Here is a 26738-nt window from a genome sequence, read left to right as displayed (position 1 = left end):
ATGACTCTGTCACGGGGTCCCAACATCACGGCTTGCGCTCCAGCCTCGGTCTGGGTCTCACTCACATGAACGGAGGAAGGGAAATAACTCTGGATTCGGCTATTAGTGCATGTTACATCTTTAATTTTTTTTTTAAATAAGCGCTATTTAGGTGTTCGTACTGGGAAGTTGATTCACCTCCAAAAAATGTTTTCGCTGAGTTACAGACGTCTCTTTCCCAATGTAAGTCTAAAGGAAAATGTATTTTTGGGCCCAATGCATCACGTGACTGACGCGGAAGTTGCAGTACCACCGTTTGGCCACTACGAAAGAATTTGTGGTAATTTAGCAGTAAGCTTCACTGACTAAACTAAACAAAGTCAAAACACAGATAAATGTGTTTCCAGCACCGTAAATCCCTCACAGTAGCTTTACTGCTCGATTTGTCTGTCTAATTGGCTCACCTTTCAACTGGATGTTGTGACGTCCTCGGACAGAAAAGGTGAAGCCAGTAAAATAGTCCACGGGACAGATTGTAAAGCTCTTGGCAGCCCTGCACTAAAATGATCAACTTCTCCTCCACATATTTACAGTAGACTCTAATTTACGGAAGATATCTGCCAGCGTTAATTGGTTGTTCCTCGTCACATGACATGCGGTCACGTAACAAAAGTACCTGCGTATGTGTGGACTAGGCCCGAGGCTCTGTAACAACTTCCTTGTCAATTTACCAACTGTGTCATTTACTTTACATGTTGTGTAGTTGTCCATAAATGCTTTGTAGTTTATTTAAAATCCTTATAGGCTCCCCAGACAAAGGAATACACTCTATAATTTCTTTATAAATTATTACTAAACATGTTGAATTTGCAGTACTGTAAATCCAGATGTTTTTTCTGTACTTACATGCTTGTTTAGACACATGTGTTTTGCAAGAAGCCGTATTGGAACAACCCAGAGGTTTCTAACCTGCAATCAGCAGAGTTAAACATAAGCTCGGGTGGCATTACATAACTCTCCAAATATTACCAACTCAAATATACATCTATGTTGTTGAATGAGTTGTCATCTGGGCAGCCTATAACATTTGATTTTTTTCTGTCACACAAGTGTCTGAAGTTTGTTAAATAAGTGTTTTTTTTTCTCCTTCTAACCACAGCAACATGGAAACAATCAGTCGATCAGAGGAGGAACACTATCGAGGACCAATCCGCCGACGCAGAAGCCGCCGAGCCCTCCCATGTCAGGGCGCGGCACGCTCGGGTAAAGATTTCCATTTCAGTCACCATGAAAGGAAGACTAATCCTCTAATTATGAAACACTGAATGAAAAAAAGCAGAGCTCCTTGTGGGGGCGATACAAGAACATGCAGTTAAAGTACATGTTGCATTTATTTCGATTATTTTTTGCCTTTTTCTTTTTTAATGAATAAATGTTTGATGAAGTGTAACAGAGTGAGCAAACACAACCCACGGAGCTAACAGGATGCCCCGGGACATTATTTTTCACCACAAGTGTGGTCGTGATTGTGGTTCTGGCTCATATACACATTTGAAATGACAAAACTGATGTAAGTGAAGCCAGAGAGAAGGGATCCAGGCGCCTGGGAACTAGTGTAAGACGGGCCTCACACCCCGATGGAGCCCATCGCCGTCTGATGCGCAGCAGCAGTCATCAGCGACACTAATCAGATATTAATTCCAAGGGTAAACTGTGATGTACTCACATCCAGCCTGTAGCATCCAGCTGGGTAAACTGATAGGATTTACAACGCTCTAGTGAACACAGCCTCGCCGTTTTTGATAGTAGGATTAACACGGAATTACGATCATTCCTGTCCTTGATTTATTATTTATTTGCCTTTTTCCATCTTCGGCCGCTGCAGACGCAACACATCCTACAAGACGCTGGAGCCGGTGAAGCCGCCCACGGTGCCCAACGACTACATGACCAGCCCCGCCCGACTAGGCACCCAGCACGGCCAGCAGCACAGCCCTGGACGCACGGCGTCGCTCAACCAGAGGCAACGCACACACAGGTAGATAAGAAACATAAAGGGAAAAGATGAAAAAGGTGAAAAATTTGCCATAAAACGGGAGAAATACTGGAGAATTGTGATCCCGGGAGGAAACAGGGAGGGGGCAATGAAAAACGTGAATCTCCCAGGAAAATCAAGAGGGTTGGCAAGTATGCATCAAATTCCATAACATCAAATTGATAGCAGCCGGACAGTTTTGCTCCCTGCTGATATGATGAAGAGATCTAAATTTACTCAACAAACTTTATGGATGAAAGTCTCTCAAATCTGCAGTTGAAATGTTAATCAACTTTACACAGCGAGTGAGACCGGTACTTTATACTTTTTCCCCATTTTTGGATAGGTAAGAGTGGAATTAGTGTTCCAGCTACACCTCTTTACTGAGCACTAAATGTGTACTCGATGTTTCAGTAATGTGAGAAAAGCATCTCTCCATTTAAACCCACCGGTCCTGACTGTGTCATATAGTTCTAATCTCCTCACTTAGTTCAGCTGTTCGGATCACTTTCGCACCTCTTCCTCCTCGCCGCTGCACTAAATCCAGCATTTGTCTGACGAGGCTCGGAGGGTTTCTCGAATCACTTTGATATTAATATCTGTAAAAGCCTCGGATATAAAGTGCTGTTTCAAAAAAAATAAAAAAGAAAAGTCAACTGCAGCGTGGAAACCCTTGAACACGGCTCTCAAGGATTGTTACCCAGAAGTCTCCGTGCAGAGAAAGCTGGGAGGTGCTTTCATCAAATTTGAGTTACGAGGGAGCGGAGTCGCCTCATTAGCTAAAAAGCCTGTTATGCTGACTGTGATGCTCATAAATATTACACAAGTGTTTTATTTTCCAGACCCTCCAAACCAACTTCTCTTTCTTGCTCACGTATGTTTGCACAAAGCTAGAAGTTCTTCTTCTACTTCATCAATTAAAACCAAACTTCCTCAGATGCTCAAAGCAGCATCACTGTAGCTGATGTGTGGTTTACATCCGCCTTGATGTCCCTTTTAACAATCTGATGCCGTACCCGCCCTGCTCAGCTGATATTGCTGTGGCATCACTATTTGATTACACCGGCTTGAAGTCGGCTCTGCTTATTCAGCTCATCCGTCTCTGCCATCCTCGACTCAGGCCTAAATCCAATATACTGTAGGCATCTGCGTGATGCTGCTGTTATTATCTGACATCTTTCTGTGGGGAAAGAGCACGCTGTCGTTATTGTGTTAAGAAAACATACTGCTTATTATAGTCACAGCCAGTAAATAAATAAATACAATTTGATTAATTCCTGCTTCGACTGTCCAAACTAAACAGGATGAATTTAAGATGGTGTGAAATACAATAAATTATTTTAAAATGAAGTAGAAATCCAGTGGAACTTCATCTTCTTGTCTCAGAGTATTCGACTTTCCTTTCCCGCTTTTTCTAAATTGTGCCAGCTGTTCTTCCTCAACTATCATTTACTCTTCCACTCCTTCATTTGCCTGTTCAGTGATATACAGACTGTTAAAGTATTTTATTTCTTTTTTTTTATAATGAGGGCTTTTGATATGGGGATGGTAAATGTTTTTATGCCTCTACGCTGGCGACAGCCGTGGCCGGAGGCATTATGTTTTCAGGTTGTCCCTACGTCCGTCCCATTCTCATGAACGCGATATCTCAGGAACTGAGATTTCTTCGAAATTAGCACTCACAACATGCACTTGGACTCAAGGATGAACTGATTATATTTTGGTGATCAAAGGTCACTGTGACCTCACAGCTCTGTCAGCACTGTTGCCGTTGTTTTCACTGTTAGCTGCGAGCGGCCGGCTCAGCCTTTTCCATGTAGGGAGCCGTGCAGAGGCAATAGTAATGCTCCCAATCTCACCGTCTTCATCACCTTTAAATACTTGAATGAGGCTTTTCAAATATGCCACATGGAAGCAGAACTACATAAGTTAAATATAGTAATTACCCTATATTTATACTTTGCTTATTATGCACCAGCAAGATATACACAAGCTGCCCGTTTCTGCACATTTCAACTTGTAAATAAACCTTACATTATAGATAAATATATTTATAGTTTCAAGTTTTTTTTTTGGTGTCCAGTGTGGTATTTAGAAGCTCTGTATTTTGCACGCTGTTTACCTGTTAATCACCTCCTCCAAAGTGACGGTTTTAAAGTAGAACCAAAACCTTGAAAAGGCAACTTCACTGCTACTTTTTAATAATCTTAACATTAATTGTGAACCACTCTATAGAACAGCTGCAAACCCAGAGTGTTTTTTAGCAGTATCGCTGAGCATTTAGTCTCAGAAAGTCTCAAAATATTTAGTTTGAATTTGACATAATTTATCTTTTATACTGTATACCGATTATTTGAGAAGAGCCCTGAGCAATCATGTTGTATTAAATTATTATGCTAGATTACAGCAACCCTTCAGGTTATTTATGCACATCAAAAGCCTCGATAGTCAGTCTTTGGAAAGAGCTTTCAATCTTTTTCATCTCATTAATATGCTCTGGGCTACTTTGTAGGTCTTATTTTTCCCCACTTATGTCGAGTCATATCATGTCACAATGCCTAAGAAGCACATCGTTTTTACATATTGTTTTTACTTTTTGTTTCTCACACAGAGAGAACAGTGTCTTTCTCCTCATTGGCTCCGGGGATTTTTATGTCAGCTGTGAACAAGTGAGCTGGAACTTTTGAAAGCTTCGCTGTGCGTTACAGACGGTTGATTTATAAACAGCTCGCTGTGTTGAGTGGAGGCTGAGCGAGCCAGGCATGCAGGAAGGTGGAAAGATGGAGTGCTTTTATTTCACAGCGAGCGCTTTGAAACAAAAGCAAGAGCCGGGGAAGAGATAAATGGGTTAGCGAAGAAGGAGCTGCTAAGTTATAGAGGGATTAGAATGGATAAATCCAGAACATGCAGAAGGGGGGAGTGAAGTATGACGTTCACTTCAAAAGAGGGATGACATGATTTTGTTTAGCCTTTATCCCCAAAGACACTCGGCTCCCACTGCCACCAACTTCCTTCAGAGGGGTAACCCCTGCTGTTTGTGCCTGGAGAGCCCCGGGGCTCCTCTGACATGGATCAGAGAGGAGGAGAGGGGGGATGATGGGAAACGGGGATAAAGAGATGTGGGGGGGAGGTGAGGAGGGGAGTGGGTTCAGAGGGATGGAAGGAATCAGAGGAGACGGGGGCGAGGGGTATGGGGAATCACTTTACAGGCGATAAGAGGAAGAGGTCGAGGGATGGTTAGAGGTGAGAGGTAGGGAGAAGGATCAGCTGGGAAGCAGGCATGAAAGTGGTAGAAAGAGGGAGAGGTGGGGCGCGAGGGACTGGAGCAGAAATGAGGATCAAGGCCAGAGGGAGAGAGAGAGAGAGAGAGCGAGAGGGGGGATTTAGTGGGCGAGGGCGTTGATCTACGAGCCCCGGGGTCAAACGCAGGGTGAAACCGCGCTTATACAGGCCACTGCAGAGCTGACATACATACCACACTCCCATGCCCTATATCCTCAGAGGCTGGGGACGGGCAGTATTGACAAAATTAGAGGGTTTTTTGTAAACAGTTATTACTTTTGTGTATATGATGGCCAAGTTATTTGTTTATAATGCCACTCAAATAGAACTGTTAAATAAGTGAAATAACTGTCCTTGGCCTTTACACACGGGGGGCGTGACAAATAAACAACAAGAAAATGTGAAATACTTGCCTTACTCGTAAACTATTTTTAGTTTCCTTTTAGTGAAATACTCATGATTTTGCCTCATGTACACTGTGCAACTGTTTACCAATGTAGGGCTTTTATTGTGAAAGGTAAGAATGGAAGGAGTGGATCTGGCCTGCGCTGCCTTTGCCAAGGTTGAAAGGAATAATACAGTTTGCTGTCTTGGTTCGGACTGCGGAGCCTCCGTGTTGTTGAACACTATAATGTACATTTTGAATATGTCTGTTCCGCACAACGTGATCAGTTGATCCCCTTTATTCGTGGTGCGAAAGCTCAGAAAAATCGACCTTTTGACGTCGCTTTTTTTGCAGTGTAATATTCTCGTTCCGTGAGAAAGTACTCATGATAAAAACAACAGTTCGAAAAATATATATTATCCTGCGATTAATCACACGAAAATGCAGCGTTTTAGACCAGAAAGATACAACATTTATTCATCAGAATATTATGATAACCTAAATCTCTCATATCATGAGATTGATATTGATAAGGGCGTCAATTAATGATTAATCCAAACAATAATGAGTTGAGTTAAAAAAAAATACAATAAATTCCCATCTCCCATCAAGTTCCCCGAGCCCAAACTGACACCTTGATATTACTTTTTTGTTTGTTATTGTCAAAGCAGATAACCAAAAGCCTATAATGATATGAAACTAAGAATCTCAGCAAATATTTGGCATACGAAAAAATGCACATGTCACATTTTAATTATATTTATCATGTGGGGGAATAAAAGCTTTATTGTGGTAAAAAAGATATGTGAAATGTGAAATGTAAGATATCAACATCTTAAATCAGTTTGACATTTAATAACAAGTGAAACATTTACATATACAGGTGGTTTATCACATATGAAACAGCATTACAAATGTGATGCATTCATATATATGAACATGTTTCTGGACAAAAAAATATGAAACACATTCATTGCCTCTTTTTTGTAATTGTATCAGCGCTGATGAAATTGACTGGCTAATATTAGCGGGCATCTGTTGCTACATTTGCTATATTGCACCTTGAATCCATGTGTGAACACTGTCTCATAAAGCTGCTTGTTGCTTTCAGTCCATTCATTAATGCTACAGCATTTGAATAGATTTGGCAAAGGCTCATAATCACGTACAATGAAGCGTTTGTTTTGAATTTAGCCTGAGATTCAACGCCGTTGTAATGTGAGCTGCCAGATAAAACCACTGTGTGTATGGTAATTACTGTAAATTAGATCAAGTGTTTTGGGGCAATCAGAGGATCTGAAGATATATTCAGGTGGTTTGCATGACGAAAACAAAAAAATAATAATCCTGGATGTATTCCAATATACATAGATTTACTATGACTGACTCTGACCAAAAAGTCTTCACCAGAGTGACTCATCTCTCGCTCACCTGGGTGTGTCACTCTGCATGCAGCTCAGTACTGAGAAGCCAAGAGACAGAAACAATCAGTGTGAGAGAAGAAGATGTCGTACTGATAACTCTAAAAAAGACACAGAAGCAGCAGAGTCAGTCATATATCTGCAGTATTACCTGCTGTGCCCTGAATATCTCCTTGTCTCTCTCTTCTCCCTCAGTGGAAGCAGCGGGGGCAGCAGCAGCAGGGAGAACAGCGGCAGCAGCGGTATTGGCATTCCCATCGCCGTGCCTACACCCTCCATCCCCAACTCTGGACCAGGTGAGCTTTGCTAGCTGCATAGTGACAGTTAACAGTCAGCTTTTTCTCATTGCTGATATGAAATGAGGGCACAGGATTGTACTCAACAAGCTTCAGGCTTTTTTTTAACGCCTGCAATAAATCCTGCCCCACCCTGCCTTACAGCGCTACTAAGAGTTTTGTTAACCTTTCCCATGCTCCAAAAAAACTGGTGTGAGTAAAAAGAACAAATATCTATTTATATTCCCCCCCCCGAAAAAACTGTTTTTGCACTTGGAAGTCTGTTTGACCTGTGTGAAATGAGATAACACTCTTTAAACATTGACAGACTGTGCTGTTTGAACAATACGCATACCTGTGAGAGAGTTAACTTTGGTGCATTCATTAGACAGTAGACGGAGCAACTGCTACATAACAACGCATACTACTACATGCCTTTAAATCCTAAGTGCACATCTGTGTCTATATGCATAAAATAACCTTTTAATATTTGCTCAAAAATCCAGAAATTTGGAGCAACAAACATCAGGAAGCAAGTTTATTTCTTTAAATATTATATACCAATAATAGGCATTACTTGATAAGGTGTAAATGCACCATGTATTTGCAGATAGAGAGACTACGCTACACACAAAGCCTATGTTTACCAGACAGGGATTATGCAGGCCCATTGTGTCCTAAGCACAGCTGATTCTCTATCCTACTGTGTAAATAGGCCACGCTGCTTTAGGCCTGCTGCTTTATAGTGGAACAGTAAAGGCCCACATTACACCACGCACATAGCCTCGCACATAGTACTGCATTACACCATACACACACGCATCACATACTACTGCGCTTAACTTTTAACAAAAAAGATTGGAGCTGAACAGGAAATATTTTAGGTTTTGTGTGGCAGCTTTTCGTACCTCAGCGCACAGGATCAGCCCAGCAGCACTGAACTAACCAAGGCTCTCGCTGCAAGCCGGTCGCCATGGAAACACTCAATTCATACCACAAAGAATTGTGTCCAGCGCCTTGACAAAGTCAAAGCGCTCCTCCGGCCCCCAGAAGGGTTCCTGAGTAAAGTGATGTGGTGTTATGTAACGGCGTCGGGGTGCAGGAGGCGGGCGAGGACAGACTCTGTTCTGACTTTACTAATGTAAACACTCCTTTCAGTCCCGCCCATGTCTGCTCCTCCGGGAGCTGCTCCGCCTCCCCCACCCCCTCCTCCTCCTCCTCCTCCTGCTCCTCCTCCACCACCTCCCATGGCTGAGTTCGGCCCCCCAGCAGCAGCACCACCAGCTCCACCACCACCACCTATAGGTGAGACTTGTCGACCTGCGAGGCCGCTCCTGTCGCCTCCTCTGCCTGGACGGTGGATAATCAGCCTGCTTCTCTGATCTTCTTATGGTGGAGATGCACAAATATGGGTGCTGTGTGTGCAGATGGGTGTCTGACTGTTTGTACACACTGCAAGCAAGAGGTTCAGAATATTTCTGTGCAATCATGTCATCATGCTGGCGGCTAAGTTTCGTGCAAAAACATTCGGGCTGCATATACATTGTTTTATATTAAATTGCTCTAAATTATATATATCATAATATAGCTTGTTAGCCTAGCCTATATCGTAATAGAAACGATATAGAAATATAAACTATAGACTTATATATCATCATATTGCACAGCCCTACGAGGAAAGATGTAAATCTGATCGCCTCTCAATAGCTGATGGCAGCTTATTCGGTCGATAAACATGTCGACCTTCCGCAGGTTGTTCAGCTCTGTTGGAAATGAATTGCTGATCGTCTTGCTTGCAGTGTGAACAGACTGTATCTTCTTCTGTTTGGAGACACAACAGGTTACAATCTATGTGAGAAAGCTTTTTTCTCTCACTCCTCAGTGGTGGTGGTGGTGGTGCTTCCTTATTCTTCACTGATCTACTATAAATGGGCGAATGAAGAAGTCTCATATCGCCCTAAGGCCTGGCAGAAGCTAATGAAAATTGTCAATTTACATTTGACCTCAAGCTACTGCTGTATATCTAGAAAGACTCTCCGCATCGACGGAGTAGATGATACATTTTACAACCTAAATTTAAGCTGAGGCATTGGCAGGATGTGGGCTGTGTTTCCATACAAAGATATAAAGATAATTTACCTGAAGGACTTTGAGACTTCTTTTGCACAGGTATGTTACTGTTAAATATGAGTTCCTTTCTTTTTTTACCAGGAAAATGATCGTATTTAAAGCTGCATTAGGCAAAATGTCTTTTATTCTAGCTTAAATCATAACTGGGGCTGTGACAGAGAGGAACCATTTTGACAATTCAGATTGTTTTATTTGCACAAAGGCAGCTCTGGAGCCGGTTGCACCAGCTGTTTTTAAATTCAAACTTAGCCTACTTAAAACGCATCAGTTAACTTGGTGAATAAATGTACACATCACTAAATTAAAACAGGTTGCACCACACAAATTAACAATTACATGGAGATTAATCATGACTAAAATATTTACACCCAGTAACTGCCTTAATGCTTTAGTTTAGGGCGTGGGTACCTTGTGATTGACAGGTCGCTACCATGGCATTTTCCGTGTTTTCGTATCACAACTTTAACCCGTTCATGGTGTGTTTTCAGTTATAACCTTTTTGGTCGCCTAAAAATGTCTTCTTCAGCGTTCGGTTGTACTTAGCTCCACCCTCTCGTGTCACTTATGGTTGCAAAGAACCAAGATGGGCGACATCACTGTGACTACGTCCACTTCTTTTATACAGTCTATGGTTTTAATGGTGCAACCTGATTTAGTAAATTTGAAATTAGCTTGTAGTTACTAAGAACTTAAGAAGTATTGGATACTGAAATATAAAACGGTGCTCTCAATTCTGCGACAGCTAGACTCACAGCTGATGTCACATGATATGATTTTCTGGGTAATTCAAACAGCCATTTGAGTGCTGCAAACATTCAATATTGCCTAATGTAATGTGCTTTAATTTACCGCTACGTGGGGTATTGACTCTGAATTACTGGAAGATGCTGGTTTTGATTTACTGCCAGAGCTCTGCAAAGCTCTGTCAACTACTATGTGTGTTTGTTTGTGTACGACGGCTGCTTATATCTGATTGACTGCAGTAATCTTGATGCAAGATGATCACTTGAAACATGCACACCCTCAGAACATCAATGCACCCTTTCAGCTGTAATTACTTCTGTCGGTGACGATATGGAGAAGTTTGTGTTCAATCTGTACTTCCTCTGGTTCCACCCATCCCTATCTGAGAGCTCAGCCTCTCCTGAGAGACCGTGTGTTATCTAGAAATGTGGACAGGAAATACTCAAACATCTCTCCTCTCCCTCTTCTGTTTTCACACACTACATGTATATTGAACGTATTTAATGTTGTAATATTGCTGCTGTTGTTAGAGATGATTTGGTTATTCTTAGACACCCGGTGTAATGACAAAACGTGTACACTCAGTCATGAACTCTCCCCTCCTTGCGGTAGCTCAAATCGACATTTATAATCACATCTTTGACAAGTGTGTGAAGAAGTTATTTTCACTGAATGATCCGTCGGCTCTGCTGCTGCTTCTCTTCTCCTTGCTCACTGAATCGTCTCCTTTCTAAAGAACCCTTAGGTGCAGGATTTATTTGGATGACCTCTCGGGACTCTTGTGTTTCATTTTACCCTCCATGACATATCTCTGTATTATCAATTAACAATCTGTGTTGCTTCCCCAGCTCACCTGCTTCCTTAAAAGGGATAGTTCAAGTGTTTTGAAGTGGGGTTGTATAAGGTACTTATCCATAGTCAGTTTATTATCTACAGTAAATGACGGTCGGCACGCTCCAGTTTGGAGAAGCAGACAGGAGTTACCGCACGGAAGTAAAGCAATGTACTGCTGTGGACGGGGCTGGCGGTTAAAATATGTTTTGCTGCCGGCCCTGTCCACAGCAGTACATTGCTATTGGTCATTGACTATGGATAAGTACCTCTTACAGTACAACCCCACTTCAAAACACCCAAACTACCCCTTTAAATTGGTTATAGATTGTCTCTTCATAAGGTGTGGGGCTCTGATCAGTATTTAAAAACTCACATTATCTTGATTATTCACGTTTTGGGTGCTTTTTTTCTCCTCCTCTTCCCCTTTCCGTCTCCTCTGTCTAACCCCCCACTCCCCTCTTTGGTCCTTTCTATCTTTCCTCCCTTCCTTCCCTTTCTTTGGGTGTTTCTAGTGGTGGCCCCTGGGCCTGGTCTGGGCCCCGCTCCAATGTCCCAGTTTGGAACCATCTCGCGGCAGATTTCGCGGCACAACCCCTCCAACTCCTCTGTCTCTATGGTTTCGGCCACGGGCACCTACCGCCGGGCGCCGTCGGTCACTTCCCAGTTCTCCTTGCAGCAGCAGCAACAACTACAGCTACAGCAGCAACAACAACTACAGCAACAGCAGCAGCAGCAGCAACAGCAACAACAGCTGCCTCACATTAACGGAGGCACTCCTGGCTATGGCCAGAACTCAAGTAAGGCCCTTCTGTCTCGAGTCCCAGCCTGATTTATAGATCCTCAACTGTCACTGAAGCACAAAATCACCTTTTTTTTTCCAAATCATGCACAGCCACAAACTAAAGAAAGCTAACCTTTGTAGCCACAGACCAATATTTCATATTTGCAAGCAAGTCACTGCTGCCTGAAGGTCAAGATTGCATTCTTGTCAGAATTATTGACTTCTTCCTTAAAGGAATACTTCACCCACAAAATGACCGTTTGTATATCAACTACTCACCCCGTGTTACCTTGGATTCTTGGAAGTTTTTCTGTCATGCCTCCACAGTGAACAGAGAACCAAAAACGTAGAATGGTCTTGATGAAATGAAGTAAATGAGGGCCACGTTTAACAAAAGCAAAACTATATAAAAACATAAACTGCCTCACGCTTGCACAGGCGCGCTACTAGGGTTGGGTGATAATTCAATATGATAATTTATCATCTTTCTATGGAATCGTATTATGATGAAATCATATATCGGGATATCGTGATACACAATTACATCATCTAAATTGATAATAACAGGTACAGGCACTTTTCATCTGTCAAGTATTTAATTCACACAAAAATAGGCTTTACCATGTGCTTATTTTATATGGACTATTTATTTATTGAACTACGAGAAAACATGCTATATCATGATATATATCGTTATCGACATATGAAATGATTTATAGCGTGATAGAAGATTTCGCCCTCGTCACTCGTTCGTGCGAGTACTGAGACGGTTGATGTGGAAGTTGTGGAAGATGCATGTGTTTGTGAAGTAGTGAGCATACGACTGGATAAATGAGACTTGGATTATACTGCACGAGTTGTGTGAGAGTTTGTAAACAGATGTTTTCCTGTAGTTTTGCTGTCAAACGCGGCGCCCATTTACTTCAATTCATCAAGAATTTTCTCCTTGTTTTTTCGTTCACCTGCAAGAAAAACAGTTTTCTTCTCAAATTCAAGGTAACACAGTGTGTTTAATTGATATGCAAATAATCATTTTGAGGCAGAAGTATTCCTTTAAGTCTGATGCAGTGCAGGTTAAGGCTTTTATCTAACCGTAGGATGTCTTTAGTATTGATGCCTCGTCCTTGGATTACACAGCAGATACAAACCAAACAATCGATGTCTGGTAACAATACACAGTCACAGTTTTTGGCTTCAAGGCAAAAGCATGGCTAGAAGTTAACCTGTAAATGTATTTCTCTGTCCATTATGTGGGTGTTGATTCCTTACTAGCTGCTGTCTAAAATCTAGTCCTCTTTTATCCTTAGTATGGTGCCAAAATGTGATCAATATCTGGAGCCATTGTATGGATTGTGACATCCGATCCAGGGGGCATTGTCATTAATAAGCGTGATTCTGCCTGGATGGGTGTTGTTTATTTTTAAGTCACTATTTAAAGGGAAGACTTCTGCTAGCTTTTGTCACTACTTGCAGCTTGAGATAGCAGGAAGAAGAGAAGTTATGTGACCTTTCAACTTAAGCAAGAGGATTTTATTTCCCCTTAATAATGTGGTCGCATTGTTAGGATTCACACCTGGCTGAGATCAGATCACAAAGCGAGCCAGACCACCTCCAGATGTGGCCGATCGCATTACGTCACACGTTCATCAGCCTGGATGTGCATTCAAAGAAGCACTGGGCTTGATGTGTTGTCACTAACTGTGGATTGACCCGGGAAAAGTCTGAAAAAATGTAAGGAATTCAAAGTATATAACTGCAACAGATCTGTGTGGAGTTCAGCAGGCTTGCCTGGGATTTGGGTCGAGGTTGCTGGACCTCCAGTGCAAACAGCGCCTCCTTGTGGCCGTCGGAGGCCCTCACTTCCTTTAGCTTAAAGCCATGAGTGGGAGGTGTCTGATTGACAGAAATCAAACCTAATCCGCAGTTTATCCGCCGGCCTCGGTGATCCCCCAGACGTGAATCTCATCACACTCACTGAACTTTGGTGTCTGATCTGTGGAGACGCTGCAGCTACAGACAGTTGAATTAATGAATCTGTTGATTATTTCAATAGCTAGTCATTTTTAAAATGATCTTTAAAAATCTAATTTGGGATTTCTAATGTTTCTGTGAGTCAGCAGGTTAATTAATTTGACGAAGCACTTCAGCTCTGAATCTGTCTCTGTTGCACATCACTCTGTCTTGTTCTATTAGACACGTACACGCTCACAACTCTTGCAGTTTGTCTTTGGTCTCTGTCAATGTTGTGTTTGCTTGGTATTGTGGTGCACTCTTAAAGGAGAACCTCGATATTTTTCAACCTGGACCCTATTTTCCCAATGAGGACAACACTTTTTGACATTGATCCAGTATCCAGGGAGAACGCTGTAACCGGTAGCCACTAAACGAGCTGTATTGTAATCATTTGGGGCAACCTGGCACCGTCAGTTTACGTCCATTAACAGTGCTTGTTTATGCCACTGACAGGCTCAGATTGTTATTATAAGTGTCTGACAACATTATGGAAACAAACTTGATCCGATCTGTCTGTTATTATGTCTCGCTCGGAGAAGTCTCATTCTGAAATCTCGCGTCGCATCCGCAGTGTTGAAATCATCTAAATATTCAGCCATAACGTTTAAAACCTTTTAGATAACACTAATGGTACGTGTCCACAGCCTCCGTCTTTTCCACGCTTCCCATTCATCGTCTATGTAAGCAGCCGTGCAATGCATTCTGGTAGCGTGGCGGCGCTAATCGAGAGACGGGGCGTCACGTTGGCCACTCCTCATTTGCATAAAGTTTAGGTCTAGGCTACTTTATGCAAATAAGGGGCGTTCGGTGCAACTCACCGCCTCTGGAAACTACTTAGAAACGTATAAACTAACCCTTGTCGATCTAAAATAAAGACCAATTTAACAACTGCGTGGCTTATTTCTCGCATAAGATGTTTTCAAAAACACATTTCAGTGAAGAAAGTTTCCAAACGAGCCACCATGTTGGTTCCGGTTTGGAAGCTGGGAGCAGCAGCAGCCCACGAGGGAAAGCGTTCGTCCAATCAGGTGCCTTGTGTCATGTGGCAGCCCATCAAGCGTCCAATGCTGGGAAGAGAGGCAATCCCTCACGATAAAAAACGCCCCTGTGGACACGTAGCATAAACTACGCTTTCTGTAATCCCACACAACAAACTGACAACACCGGTGTCCCGTGGCACTCCTCTCTCTCTCTCTCTCACGTTTCCACCGTCGTCTTCCGGAAACAAGTCACATGTTTTATTTCTCCTTAGGGTCCTTTCCATAATGTTGTCAGACACTTATAATAACAATCTGAGCCAGTCAGTGGCAAAAACAAGCACTTTTAGTGGACGTTAAGCGGCTGGCAGCTGCAGCGTTCTCATTCAATACTGGACCAATTTAAAAAAGTGTTGTCCCCATTAGACGCATAAACATGGGAAAATGAGGGTCCAGGTTGAAGAATCCCGAAGTGATCCTTTTAACTGTCTTCTGTACATTCTTGGTGACTGATGGGCTTTCTCTCTTTTTTGTGTCTCTGCTGCTCTTTCTGTCTTTCCTCTGCGGTGCTTTCAGTGTCTATCGCTCCTCCTCCTCCCCCCATGCCCCAGCTGACTCCACAGATACCTCTGACTGGCTTTGTGGCCAGGATGCAGGAGAGCAGTAAGTGAAGAGGCTAAAGACACACTTTCCTCCTTTATCTGTGCCAACCACTCTCCTTTCCAGAACACCCAGCATGCATTGTGCTTGTTCATCCCTGCCCCCTGTTGAGAACAATTAATATCCATCCTTTTGCAGCAATGAACCATCCGACATTGTGTCTCATCTGAGTCCTGTCATGTAACTTTTTAAGTAGCTGTATCTGCTGTTTGGAGGTGGATTCATGTTTTCAGCTATTAAGCTACATTGTTAGTGTTTCTTAGTTGCAGTGGCAGAAGAAGTATCCTCTTAAAATATGTGCAGTGGAAAACAGAGATTGTTGAGTTCGCCTCCTACTGTTTTTAGTGGTTTAGTCTCATGCAGGGGATCTTATCACAGACTGAAACTTGGTATTCATATGCTGAATGTAGCGCTGCAGGGTTGAGCTGAGGTGAATGATAATGTTTAGAGGGGGAAAAGTGCCTAATAGGTCTCAGCAAAACACAACTGGAGAAGATGGGACTCTTTGCTGCACCCTGCTGGACCAAAACCTGCAATACAGTCCAGTATTACAAGTTGAGGAAGAATTAGTTCACTGGTTCCAAACCTGGAGGTCCCGAACCCAACTAGGGGTCGCGGAAGCTTTTGTGATTATAAGGGGTGTTAGACAACTTTAAAAAATATATATACAGTTGGCCTATATCTCAGCATTTCATTCATTTCTTTGAAGAAAATTAAATGTTGCTGCACAGTCTCATTTTGCATTAGACACTTGGCCAAGTGTCAGTGAGAAGAAAATGCAGAATTTGTCAAAAAAGAAGCCCAGCATGTATGTGTGATTGTTAAAATTGAAAAGAAATACATAATTCAGACAGGTAATTGTATTAAAAGTTCCAAAAAATTATAGGAAAACTCATTTCCGATGCAATATTCTCAGTAAATAATCTGCACAAAATTCATCCAAATCACTTGTTTTACACAAACTTCCTGCAGTTACTGCGTTCACTATTTGAGTTAATTGTACAGTTTATCAGTTGTTCTGTACTGATATTGTTATACATTGAATATAATATGAAATATCCATAAAATATACCACTTACGACTAGTGGTCGTCAGTTTAGTCAGTGATAGAAAAAGGAGGAAAAAGGTTGGGAACCTTAGTTATTTTATATCTTGACAGAAAGCAACTTCTGTGGTGGATATTTGTTAATGAATAATACTTAGCAATTATAGTGTTTGATGAAATGTTCATTAAAAGCTATCTGCATACCTTGTTTTCTCAATGTGGACGCTGTCACACAAACATCTAACCTACTAAATAGCATGACACAGCATGTAATAACCATCAGACCATGGAAGCGTCAAGAGGCTTAAACATACAGTATATCATCCTATTAAGTGATCCATGGGAAGTCCTAACAGTGATGCAGCCTGCTTGATGAATTTAATATTCATATACCGTCCGTCCTTACATACATACTCTATCATTAATTCTGCATGATTCAGCCGCCGCCCTCTCCAGCCACCAGACTCCAGTGATCCTTGACCTTTTTGAACCTGCAAAAGAAAATCTCACTTTCTGTGTCTGTTCCAACAGTTGCAGATACTCCTACTCCACCTCCACCTCCGCCTCCAGATGACTTGCCCTTGTTTGATGACTCTCCTCCACCTCCGCCGCCTCCTCCAGTCGATTACGAGGAGGAGGACGCAGCCGTCGTGCAGTACAGCGACCCCTATGCGGATGGAGACCCACAGTGGGCGCCCAAGATCTACGTCGAGAAAGGTTTGAGCACAACCAGTTGCAAACTCCACGCTGAAAGTTCCTGTTCTTATAGAAAGTTCTACCCCACGAACAGGGCCTGTTTGGGGGGTAAAATGTCCCCACAACTTAATTTGGACCCTGGTCACTGCGGTCAAAACGCAATGAGTTCCTAAAGGGTTCCTAGTTCTGGGGGAAAGTTTCTGTACTTTCAGAAAGTACTACCCCTCGACCAAGGCCTTTTGATGGGTAAAATGTCCCCGGAAATTGTCCCTGGTACTTAATTTAGACCTTGGTCCCTGGGGTCGAAATGCATTGAGTTCCTCAAAAGGTTCCTAGTTCTGAGTGAAAGTTCCTGTACTTTAAGAAAGTATTACCCCTCAACCTGGGTCTTTTTGGGGAGTAAAATGTCGCCTGAACTTAATTTAGACCCTGGTCACTGCAGTCGAAATGCAATGAGTTCCTCTAAAAGGTTCCTAGTCCTTGGGGAAGCTCCTGTACTTTCAGAAAGTACCACCCCTCGACCTGGGCCTTTTTGGGGGGTAAAATGTCCCCGGAACTTAATTTAGACCCTGGTCACTGCAGTCGAAAGTTCCTCAAAAGGTTCCTAGTTCCGGGGGAAAGTTCCCGCGGTAGAAAAGGGGCTTTACGTTGGATACTCTCTCACGACTTATCTGACCAAACGTCTCCCTCCCTGTTTTCAGTGGTGGCCATCTACGACTACAGCCAGGACAAGGATGACGAGTTGAGTTTCATGGAGGGGTCGATCATCTACGTCATCAAGAAGAACGACGACGGCTGGTACGAGGGCGTGTCCGGCGGCGTCACCGGACTGTTCCCCGGCAACTACGTGGAGTCCATCATGCACTACGCCGACTGAAGGGACCCGGCGGTAAACAGTAAAGTCTATTTATTCAGTCATATCATAATCCACTGAGAGACTGACCGCCGCAACCTTTGACTCCTGAGACGCATAGACATAACTGTATGATCCCCTTTTGATATGACAGAATGTTCTTTCCCTTACTGATTGCAAATAAAATGAAAAGTAATATCTATTTAGTTTATTTTGGTGTTATATGGGCGGGTGGGGGACATTTATGGAATATGTACAAAAAAAAGGTTTCTAAAGAATTGGACTGCACGTGCTCACGCCGGTTGAACTCAAAAGACGATGGTCACACAGCTGAAGGATGTACGACATCATCTTGCCTGGACAAAAATGATGAACAAGAGTAGGTTTGATGGAACAAATCAAATGTTTAACGTCATGTAAACACCTCGGAGTGTTTGTACTGTCCGTTGTATATAATATGAGCTGCAGCCACTTGGGTTTCTGTAATGTGAATTCAGTGAATGTCGATTATATGATAGTTTTCATTAAGTGGCGCCCTCCTCGACTCCATGAGGCTTAAAATAAGAAGGCCTGTCGATAATTTACAAATTTTAAGAAATGTACATGGTATTTCACAGACAAACAATTACTCCTGAAAATCAGTCTTGGCGTTAAAGCATGCAAATTTTTAATAAGAGATATAATGTAATCTTAAGTTTATTGCCATTATGCTTCTCCATTATGTTGTAAATGTATTCACCTTTTTAATTTTTATTACACTGTTGAAATCACTGAACTTTTTAGACTCTGAAGTAAATTTCCCCCACGATCTCACCCTCCTAAATGCCGATTTGCATTTGAACTTAAAGGAGCAGTGTGTAACATTTGGGGGTGGGGGGATCTATTAATAATTATGTTTTCATTAGTGTATAATCACCTGAAACTAAGAATGGTTGTGTTTTTTGTTAGCTTAGAATGAGTCCTTCATATCTACAAACCAAACACTGGCTCTAGAGAGCCTTTCACATATTTACGTTACGGGGAAGGCCACCGTAGTTCTCCAAACGCTTGTGAAACTGCGGTAACATGAGTAGCAGAGTGCCCTGATTTTCTGTTCCCCGACAGTTTATGGAGCTCCCTGACAAAAGCCCCAGATCAGAGGCAAATCAACCTTGGCTCGCCGCTCGAGCGTCATGTGTGAACTGCTCGCCGATGCCTCACAGACACTCCAGATATCTAGCATGCTAAATATCTGGACCTGTCGGGGACTCCGGCCACGAGCCAATGAGAGTGCGAGACACGGGTTGAGGGGAAACTTGGAGGAGGAGGCGTCGCCTGTAACAGGAACTTACTGTATGTGCTGCATTTGCAACACGGAGCAAAGTTGTTGTTACACCTAGAGGAATAAATAGTTAAAAAAAAAGTGTGGACACCGGAGGAAACAGGCTATTTTGTGAACATGTGCCAAGAACATCAGCAATGTGTCTCACGTATGGTATCACGTCATTTACCGTGTATTACTCGCATGTGTTTTCGTGATAAAACGTAGTTTGGAGACCTCATCAGTGAAAGATCTTGTAGTGTGTGACCTCCTGTCGCCGGTCAGTCATGTAGTGTGAAAACCACGGCGACTTAAAGACTCACGATTACAAGACAGCAACTTGTGTAGTGTGAAGCGATCTGACGACTTTGAAAGTCTTGTGTGAACTTGGGTTAAAGTATTGTTATTATGGTAAAGATGGCCTCTGAGCGAGGGGAACGCAGTCTTGGAAAGGGAGGAGTGAGCGGAGGGGTACAATCTGCAACCACACCACTAGATGTCGCCAAATCCTACACACTGTACCTTTAAAAAATCCTAAAAATGAAATACTTTTTTTGTGCATTTGAAGCAAGAGAACACACATTCCACTTTTGGCTTATTTATCAAGCATTTTAAGATTATGTCACATCACTGTTTTTATCTTTATACTAACCCACATTAAAAACCCTGTAGGATCCATTGGTAACTGGCAATAAAGGGACTATGCTTCTGATAAGACAGCGGATAGTGTGTGCAGTGACACTGCCATGTGACAATTCAGATGTAATGTAGACCAACAAACAACTCTAATACCTCCTCAGCCTTCACAAAGCAACAAACGACCTGCTCCGGGTTCAAGGACCACGTTGAATCCTCCGGGCTGCACAGGTGTACATATTTTAACTCAAGTAAAAATCATCCAATCAATATCTCAGCTGTCACTCAGGTCTAGGAATCATCTTGATAACATTGTATTTTATCTGTTGGCCCTCGAACGCACCATCTAACATGACCTAATTTTCTTTTTTTACCATTTCAGGATACTGCAGCTTATGCCTTGATACTTTGCCCGCTTGCTTTAGAAATTTCCAATTATAAAAAAAAAAAAACAGCTCAATTTCATGGGTAGAAATATTGAAATCTATCTGTCTGCCCTTCATTTGTACATATAATATGTTGAAAAATTAATGTACAGTCTTTTATAATAAACAATTCTATGTACAACATGCATGTGTGGTCACTTCAATGAAAAAGGAGGGAAAGCTTGGTTTAATTAAATAAAAAAAAGCATGATTGTAGGTTTATTGAGCACAGTCGTTGAGGATGTTAAGGCCTTTATGTTGTTACAATGCATTAAATAAGTAACCATTATAACATTTCACAAGTCAGAAAGTCACATGACTGTTTGGCCTCTGAGGTGTGGACGGATTGTGAAGAACTATAATCCAACAAAACACACCGATGACAATGATTCACTTCCGTTGTGTTTGGAGTTACACAGATGTCGCAACGCCGCCGCCGCAGCTCAACGCTAGCATGTAACAAAATGTCCGTCAAAGTTGGCTAGTTTCAAGCATGGGAGGAAGTTGCAAATTACGGTACTGAATGACGTGAAGAGTTTGTGTTGCAGTTTTCAGCGTCATCCATGATTTTTTCCTTTTCCAAAAATCATCTGTTGATACCATTCAGGAAGGCTGAATCAAAAGATTTGCACTAAAACAGTGTATTTGTATATATGGTGTCTTTTTTTAGCATACCAGCCCTTCCCGAACCAAACTCCCATCGCTTCTCTGACGTTTTTTTGTTTGACCGTTGTCAGCGCAAACACGGGAGCAGGGTGAGAGAGGGCGAGTTGCTTTTTCCCCCCAAAGGTAGCTGCCTGAAGTGAAGCACTGGCAGTGGAGGGTCACTTCTCTCTGGTGAGCACCATCTCAGTGAGCCTGATGAGGGCGTCTCTCTCTTCCGACGGCCTCAGCATGCTGATCTGCCGGATGGCTTCTTGACAGTAGCGCTGGGCCAGGTATTTGGTCTGATCCACGCCGTCGCTCTGTAACAGAACAAGAACAAGAGGTTGCTGTCACATTGTTTTAGTCGTCATCTACCTGAGCATTTATGTTCTGTACCCGCACACGCTACTTCTCTTTCACAGTTTAACACCGTGGTTCCCAAAAATGTTCACCGTAAGGACTCCTGAACCCCCATTTGATACGATTTTGATTTAACCTGCACATCTTTACTTGGTTTACAGTGTCGTACCTGAAGGACGTACTGCCAGGCTCGATCTACGTCTCCTTTAGTGCTGAAACGTCTCATGATCATTGCATGGAGCTCAGGAAACTGAAAAGACAGAGAGAAATTGAGGTAAAGACTGACAGTAATTTGATTTAGATGTAAAGTCTCTAATGACCAACTAAAATCTCACCTGTCGACAAGCAAACAGGACCGGCCCAGTGGCCAAGCCCAGTTTGAGATCTGCAGCCGAGGGCTTCCCCAGTTGACTGGCTCCCGATGTGAAGTCCAAGACGTCATCCACCAGCTATAGACGGAGGAAAATCAACCCGTAGAATCATTTTATATACTTATAGACATTAAAAGTGTAATTCTACACACCATTAAGTTCTGGATAAAAAAAACGAAACCTCCTTCAAGTAGAGGGGATTCTCATCATTTTTAATAAAGCTTTAGGTCTCACTTAATAAAACTGTAGATGGCTGCTGACATGCTTTAGCTGGTAAGGAGTAAAACAGATTCAAGCAGAAACTATAGAGATTACCTGAAATGCGATGCCGACATTCTTCCCGTACATAAAGGCGATTTCATGAACTTCAGGATCAGAAGTTACCAGAACGCAAACCTTGAATGAAACAGAAGAGACAGTCAACAAAAACACATTAAGTGGAGAAACCGAGGCTTTTCTCCAACTCAGTGATATATGAGTGGAAACAGAACGTACATACTGCTTGACAACTGTTTGCGATAAGACTCGCCGTCTTCTTGAAGGTTTTCTCGAGGTAGTGTTTGAATCGCTCGTTCTCGTTCTCTTTGGAGCCCAGCTGCATGAATTCACCTGGAAGCACAGACATAAACTAGAGAGTTAGTTAATGTACGTGTTAGCAGAGTTTGGGTTCTGACGACACATGACACAAAACATTACCACTTTGTGTGTTTACCAGAGATGTGCTCATAAGTTTCTTGTAAGTAAATCAGCATATAATTAACTTTCATGAAGTGAAAACACACTGTGAAAGTGTTAAAGTTTTAAGACGAAAACATGGACAACTCCCAGACCGGACAACACCGTGGTGGCGACCTGTCAATCACAAGGTAGCCCCGCCCTAAAGCATCCCCTGCTTTATGGTCTATTTGACTCTAAATGGGACCATAATTTACTAAATGAACATCATGCTGTATTGAAGAAGACTTGAAACTAGCGACTGAGACCATAAACTCATGTTTACAATGTTTACTGAGGTAATAAATCAAGTGAGAAGTAGGCTCATTTTCTCAGAGACTTCTATACAATCAGACGTCTTTTTGTAACCAGAGGAGTCGCCCCAGTGTCAGCAGACACGCAGATGACTTTTCCGAAACACGAATCATGAGTCTGTGTAATAGAACATGTGTCATTTTGATCATAAATGTATTTATTGAGATATTATGGTTAGTTGTTGTGTCTTTCTAGCCAAACAGCTGCTGCCGTGCCCGGCTCGTGATTAGGTTTGTATGAGTGGGGCCTCGATACCGCGGCTCAGACTCTGGCTCTAAATGACGTCAACAGCGCAGGATGGCAGCTCTCGATCACGGATATTTTGGCTTCACTTTTGTACAGAGGAAGGAAATGGAGACGCGTCGTCCATCTTTATATACAGTCTATGATTTTGACAGTTTGAGGTTCAAATGTTTTAGTTGCTACAAGTTACAGCTTAAAAATGCTTAGTACAGCTTTAAGTATACATTACTGAATGACATGGAAAAATGGCGTGAACAATGTGATTGCTGTACCTCGAACCAGATCCTCAATCACCTGGGACATCAGTTTTACCACCGTGTTGTCACCAATACGAGCCATGGCCATGGAGGCGGCTGAGAGGATCAAATCTCCAGCCAAGATGGCCTAGAAGAGAGAAAACAAATGATATTCACATCCTTAAAAAACATAAGTGAAGTGAGGAGAAAAGGTTTTTGAGGCGATTTAATTCCCCTTACCTTTTTTTCACCCCAAACTTCATTGATGGTTCTCTTCCCCCTCCGTTTATCTGACCCGTCTATGACGTCATCGTGCACCAGGCTGGCAGTGTGAATCATTTCTGTGATCATCGCTACCGTCCTCTGACCCGGGAGCAAATCTCTACGGAGGACAAAGAACAGATAACAGGACGTGAGATGTAATAAAACCCTTTGATTATGCTTCATATAATCATTTAATAAGAGTTAGCACAGGGTGTGGTGCATCGTTGTGCTTAGTAGTAAATAGTAAAAACATAAAATGTTGTTTTTACGCTGTTCTGTTGCTGTGGGAGTTCAGCGCCCGGGCCATCAGGACGACAATCAGCGGTCGGATGGCCTTGCCCTTTCCATCGAAGTAGTAGTCGCATAGAGACTTCAGCTCTTCTCTGGATACAAATAGCTCCTGTGAGGCAGAGTAATATAATTAATGTGTTTTATTTCAAACACCACATGGCTGTAGATAAATGTCTTCTGTTCATTTCTAACCTATATCTTTTTAAAATGACAACACTTGGATGGCTCACTCGTTGCCTGTTATTAAACTCGTCTAAGTCGGCTGAAAACTCCCATTATCTCATGTGTAGACACACATAGCAAGCGAGCACACTCTCTGTATTGAACAACTACCTTTCTGATGTCATCATATAAATTTGTTAAATCTTTTTGGGCTAACATGAAGGGGTCCTTCAGCTTCACATCGCTGTGTACGCTCTTTCTGCAACAGCAGGACTGTAGTGTTGGATTCAGCAACCGTGACCTGTGTCTGGAGAGAAAAGACAACGACAAATAGTGACTGTCAAATACAGAAACATATTTAGACATACAGAAGATATGCACGAAGTAATTTAAAGTATAAGTGGAATACTTTATTGAAAATATCCTGATCACTGTGGTACAACATGCTGTGTGTGTCGATACTATTTACATAGCCCAATTGTATTATATATTATTAATATGTACAGGATACAAAACCCTAAACTCTTAGATCCTTGGTTCAGGAATAATATTGCTTATTTATGTAAATCTTGCATTGCTTGACATTTAACAAAAAAAGTGTGCTAAAAATAATGCATATAATTATATGCAAAAATGCAGGAAATAGTTTGTTTACACAGCCTTTAGTTAAAACAACTCACCTGGGGAAAGATGTGGTAAAGTTAAATGTTTTTGGGTGTAGCTGTGTTGATAGGGCTGCTGGCTGCCCCTGAAAGAACAAAAAGAAATGATAGCAAAGGATTTTAGACTTTATATTTAAATACTTTAAGACCAACAGAGTCAGCATTTCCCCCAATTTAATCCCTGTCAGCTTGGAGAACAAACTTGAAACATATATAGACCCTCATGTTGCAGTTAACTGCAAAATTACAACATAAAAAAATACAAATAATCTAAATAAAATCTGAGATCCTAACTTTGGTTTCTGCTTTTAAATTAGTTGAGGGTTGTGGGAGGGATGTTTTGTAGTTTTTACTTGTTTTAGCATTTGTAAAAGTAACCTTTGTTATGGAAATCAGAACCAGCTTTACTGGCTAAGCATGTGTCTACATACACTCTGTTTTTAAGTTGCTCTCAATGTACACACTTCCAGGTGTTACACTGAAATCTGTGACCTCAGAAATCTGTGTCATCTGTGTGATAAATTAGGCGACTATGTGACAGAAAACACACAAAACTAACTTGTTAAAAAAAGATAAATGTATTTTAATATTTTCAAATTAAAGATATATTCACACAAGATATAGGTACAGTGGGGTCACAGAGTTCAGTGTAACACCAAATCCCAACTTAACATGAAGATAGAAATAGACAATGCAGATAAAAACAAGGACTCTCACCAGTAGACTGGGGAGCAGTTTTTTCCCCAGTAATGTATGTTCTTAATGTATATGTTCTTAATATGCCTTGTACAAAGTATTTCTTTTTATAATTGTAAAATAACTTCCAGCAAAAAGCATTTCACACGATTGTGTGAATCTTGAACAACAAGCTGAACAAACATAGGTAAACATAAACACAGAACTATTGTGTATATACAAGTAGATGAAAAATAGGTGTGTAAGTAAATATACAAAGAAACAACATACAATATGTCTATATATACACAAGTCAAGTGGTCTCTAGACTGTAAACAAATACACATAAATCAATGACAAATGAATGTAAAAAAACTCAATGACATAGTATGTTAGATTCATTTCTCTGTAATATTAGAGGCAGGTCTTGACCTTTAAGATGTGCTGAGTGAGTTGTGAAGGAGCCAAGAAGTCAACATTAATTTATGAATTTATTACAAAAAAAGCAAGTAGATAAAAAATAGGTGTGTAAGTAAATATAAAAAAGCAACATACAATATGTCTATATACAAGTCAAGTGGTCTGTAGATTGTAAACAAATACAAATAGTGCAACAAAATTAACTATAAATGGAAAGGAACTTAACAAGACATGTGTTAGTATGTTAGATTAATTTCTCTGTAATATAAGACCCATGTCTTGACCTTTAAGGTGCTGAGTGAGATGTGAAGGAGCCAACAACAACTACCCCAGAAGTCAACATTCATTCATGAATTTCTTACTTAAAAAGTGATAAATAGCTCAGATAATGACATTTGAGCACTAGTGAGTACCACCCAGTAGCTGAATATGACCATCATTCATTCATCTCCTCTCTGACAGCTCTGACCTTCCTGTCTGACAGCCACTACTCTACTCTCTACCCGGTGTCCCCTCATCTATCGTCCGGCGCTACACTCACCCTGTTCCCCGGCCCGGAGCTCCAGGATCTCCGCCCCACAGAAGAGGACAACGTGGACCTGTTGTTTAAATGCCACACTGTCTCTAATAAACTCGTACTCGTGCTACAGTTTGCACTACTCCACCTCCTGCTGCACTGCCTCAACCACGGGCACGCCATCATGTTTCCACACCTTGAGTTCCTCCCGTGGTCAGGGATAGGTTATATATTACTAGAGGAACCGGAAACATGTAACGAAGTGACGGTTGGTGACGTAGATCCGGTGACAGTACGGAAGTGCGCTAGCCAAATATGGAGCAAAGAGAGTAGAGACAAACATTATATATTATATTAACTCCTCTTAATTAAGTGTTTTATCGGGAATGCAG

The 26738-nt window shown here is 41.8% G+C and overlaps 2 protein-coding genes across 10 annotated transcripts in view; one reads left to right on the top strand and one right to left on the bottom strand.

Annotated features, from left to right (window-relative positions):
• The window catches only part of abi1a (abl-interactor 1a), a 57765-nt gene extending 37152 nt beyond the window's left edge, over positions 1-20613 (top strand). For 2 of the 9 annotated variants that reach the window (XM_074621627.1, XM_074621621.1), the window contains 7 exons: positions 1139-1242; positions 1865-2017; positions 7298-7398; positions 11598-11882; positions 15433-15519; positions 17093-17278; positions 17959-20613. In XM_074621627.1, the coding sequence (XP_074477728.1) occupies positions 1139-1242; positions 1865-2017; positions 7298-7398; positions 11598-11882; positions 15433-15519; positions 17093-17278; positions 17959-18134 (1092 nt within the window). In that variant the 3' untranslated portion in view covers positions 18135-20613. Of the gene's footprint in view, positions 1-1138; positions 1243-1864; positions 2018-7297; positions 7399-8535; positions 8683-11597; positions 11883-15432; positions 15520-17092; positions 17279-17958 lie in introns of all 9 variants that reach the window. The other 7 variants (XM_074621623.1, XM_074621622.1, XM_074621624.1 and 4 more) reach the window with 4 other exon arrangements.
• Positions 20614-20657: 44 nt separating this feature from the next.
• pdss1 (prenyl (decaprenyl) diphosphate synthase, subunit 1) lies at positions 20658-26605 on the bottom strand. The gene is made up of 11 exons (XM_074621630.1): positions 26371-26605; positions 24753-24820; positions 24244-24379; positions 23889-24019; positions 23596-23737; positions 23392-23503; positions 22347-22456; positions 22163-22243; positions 21812-21925; positions 21646-21726; positions 20658-21436 (listed from the first exon to the last, which is right to left on the bottom strand). Exons 1-11 carry the CDS (start codon positions 26530-26532, stop codon positions 21296-21298), a joined length of 1278 nt encoding a protein of 425 aa, XP_074477731.1. The 5' UTR covers positions 26533-26605; the 3' UTR covers positions 20658-21295.
• Between the last annotated feature and the right edge of the window lie 133 nt (positions 26606-26738).

The sequence above is a fragment of the Sebastes fasciatus genome, chromosome 21 (assembly GCF_043250625.1).
Source record: "Sebastes fasciatus isolate fSebFas1 chromosome 21, fSebFas1.pri, whole genome shotgun sequence".
NCBI classification, from domain to species: Eukaryota; Metazoa; Chordata; class Actinopteri; order Perciformes; family Sebastidae; genus Sebastes; species Sebastes fasciatus.
This window is presented reverse-complemented; position numbering and strand designations above follow the sequence as displayed.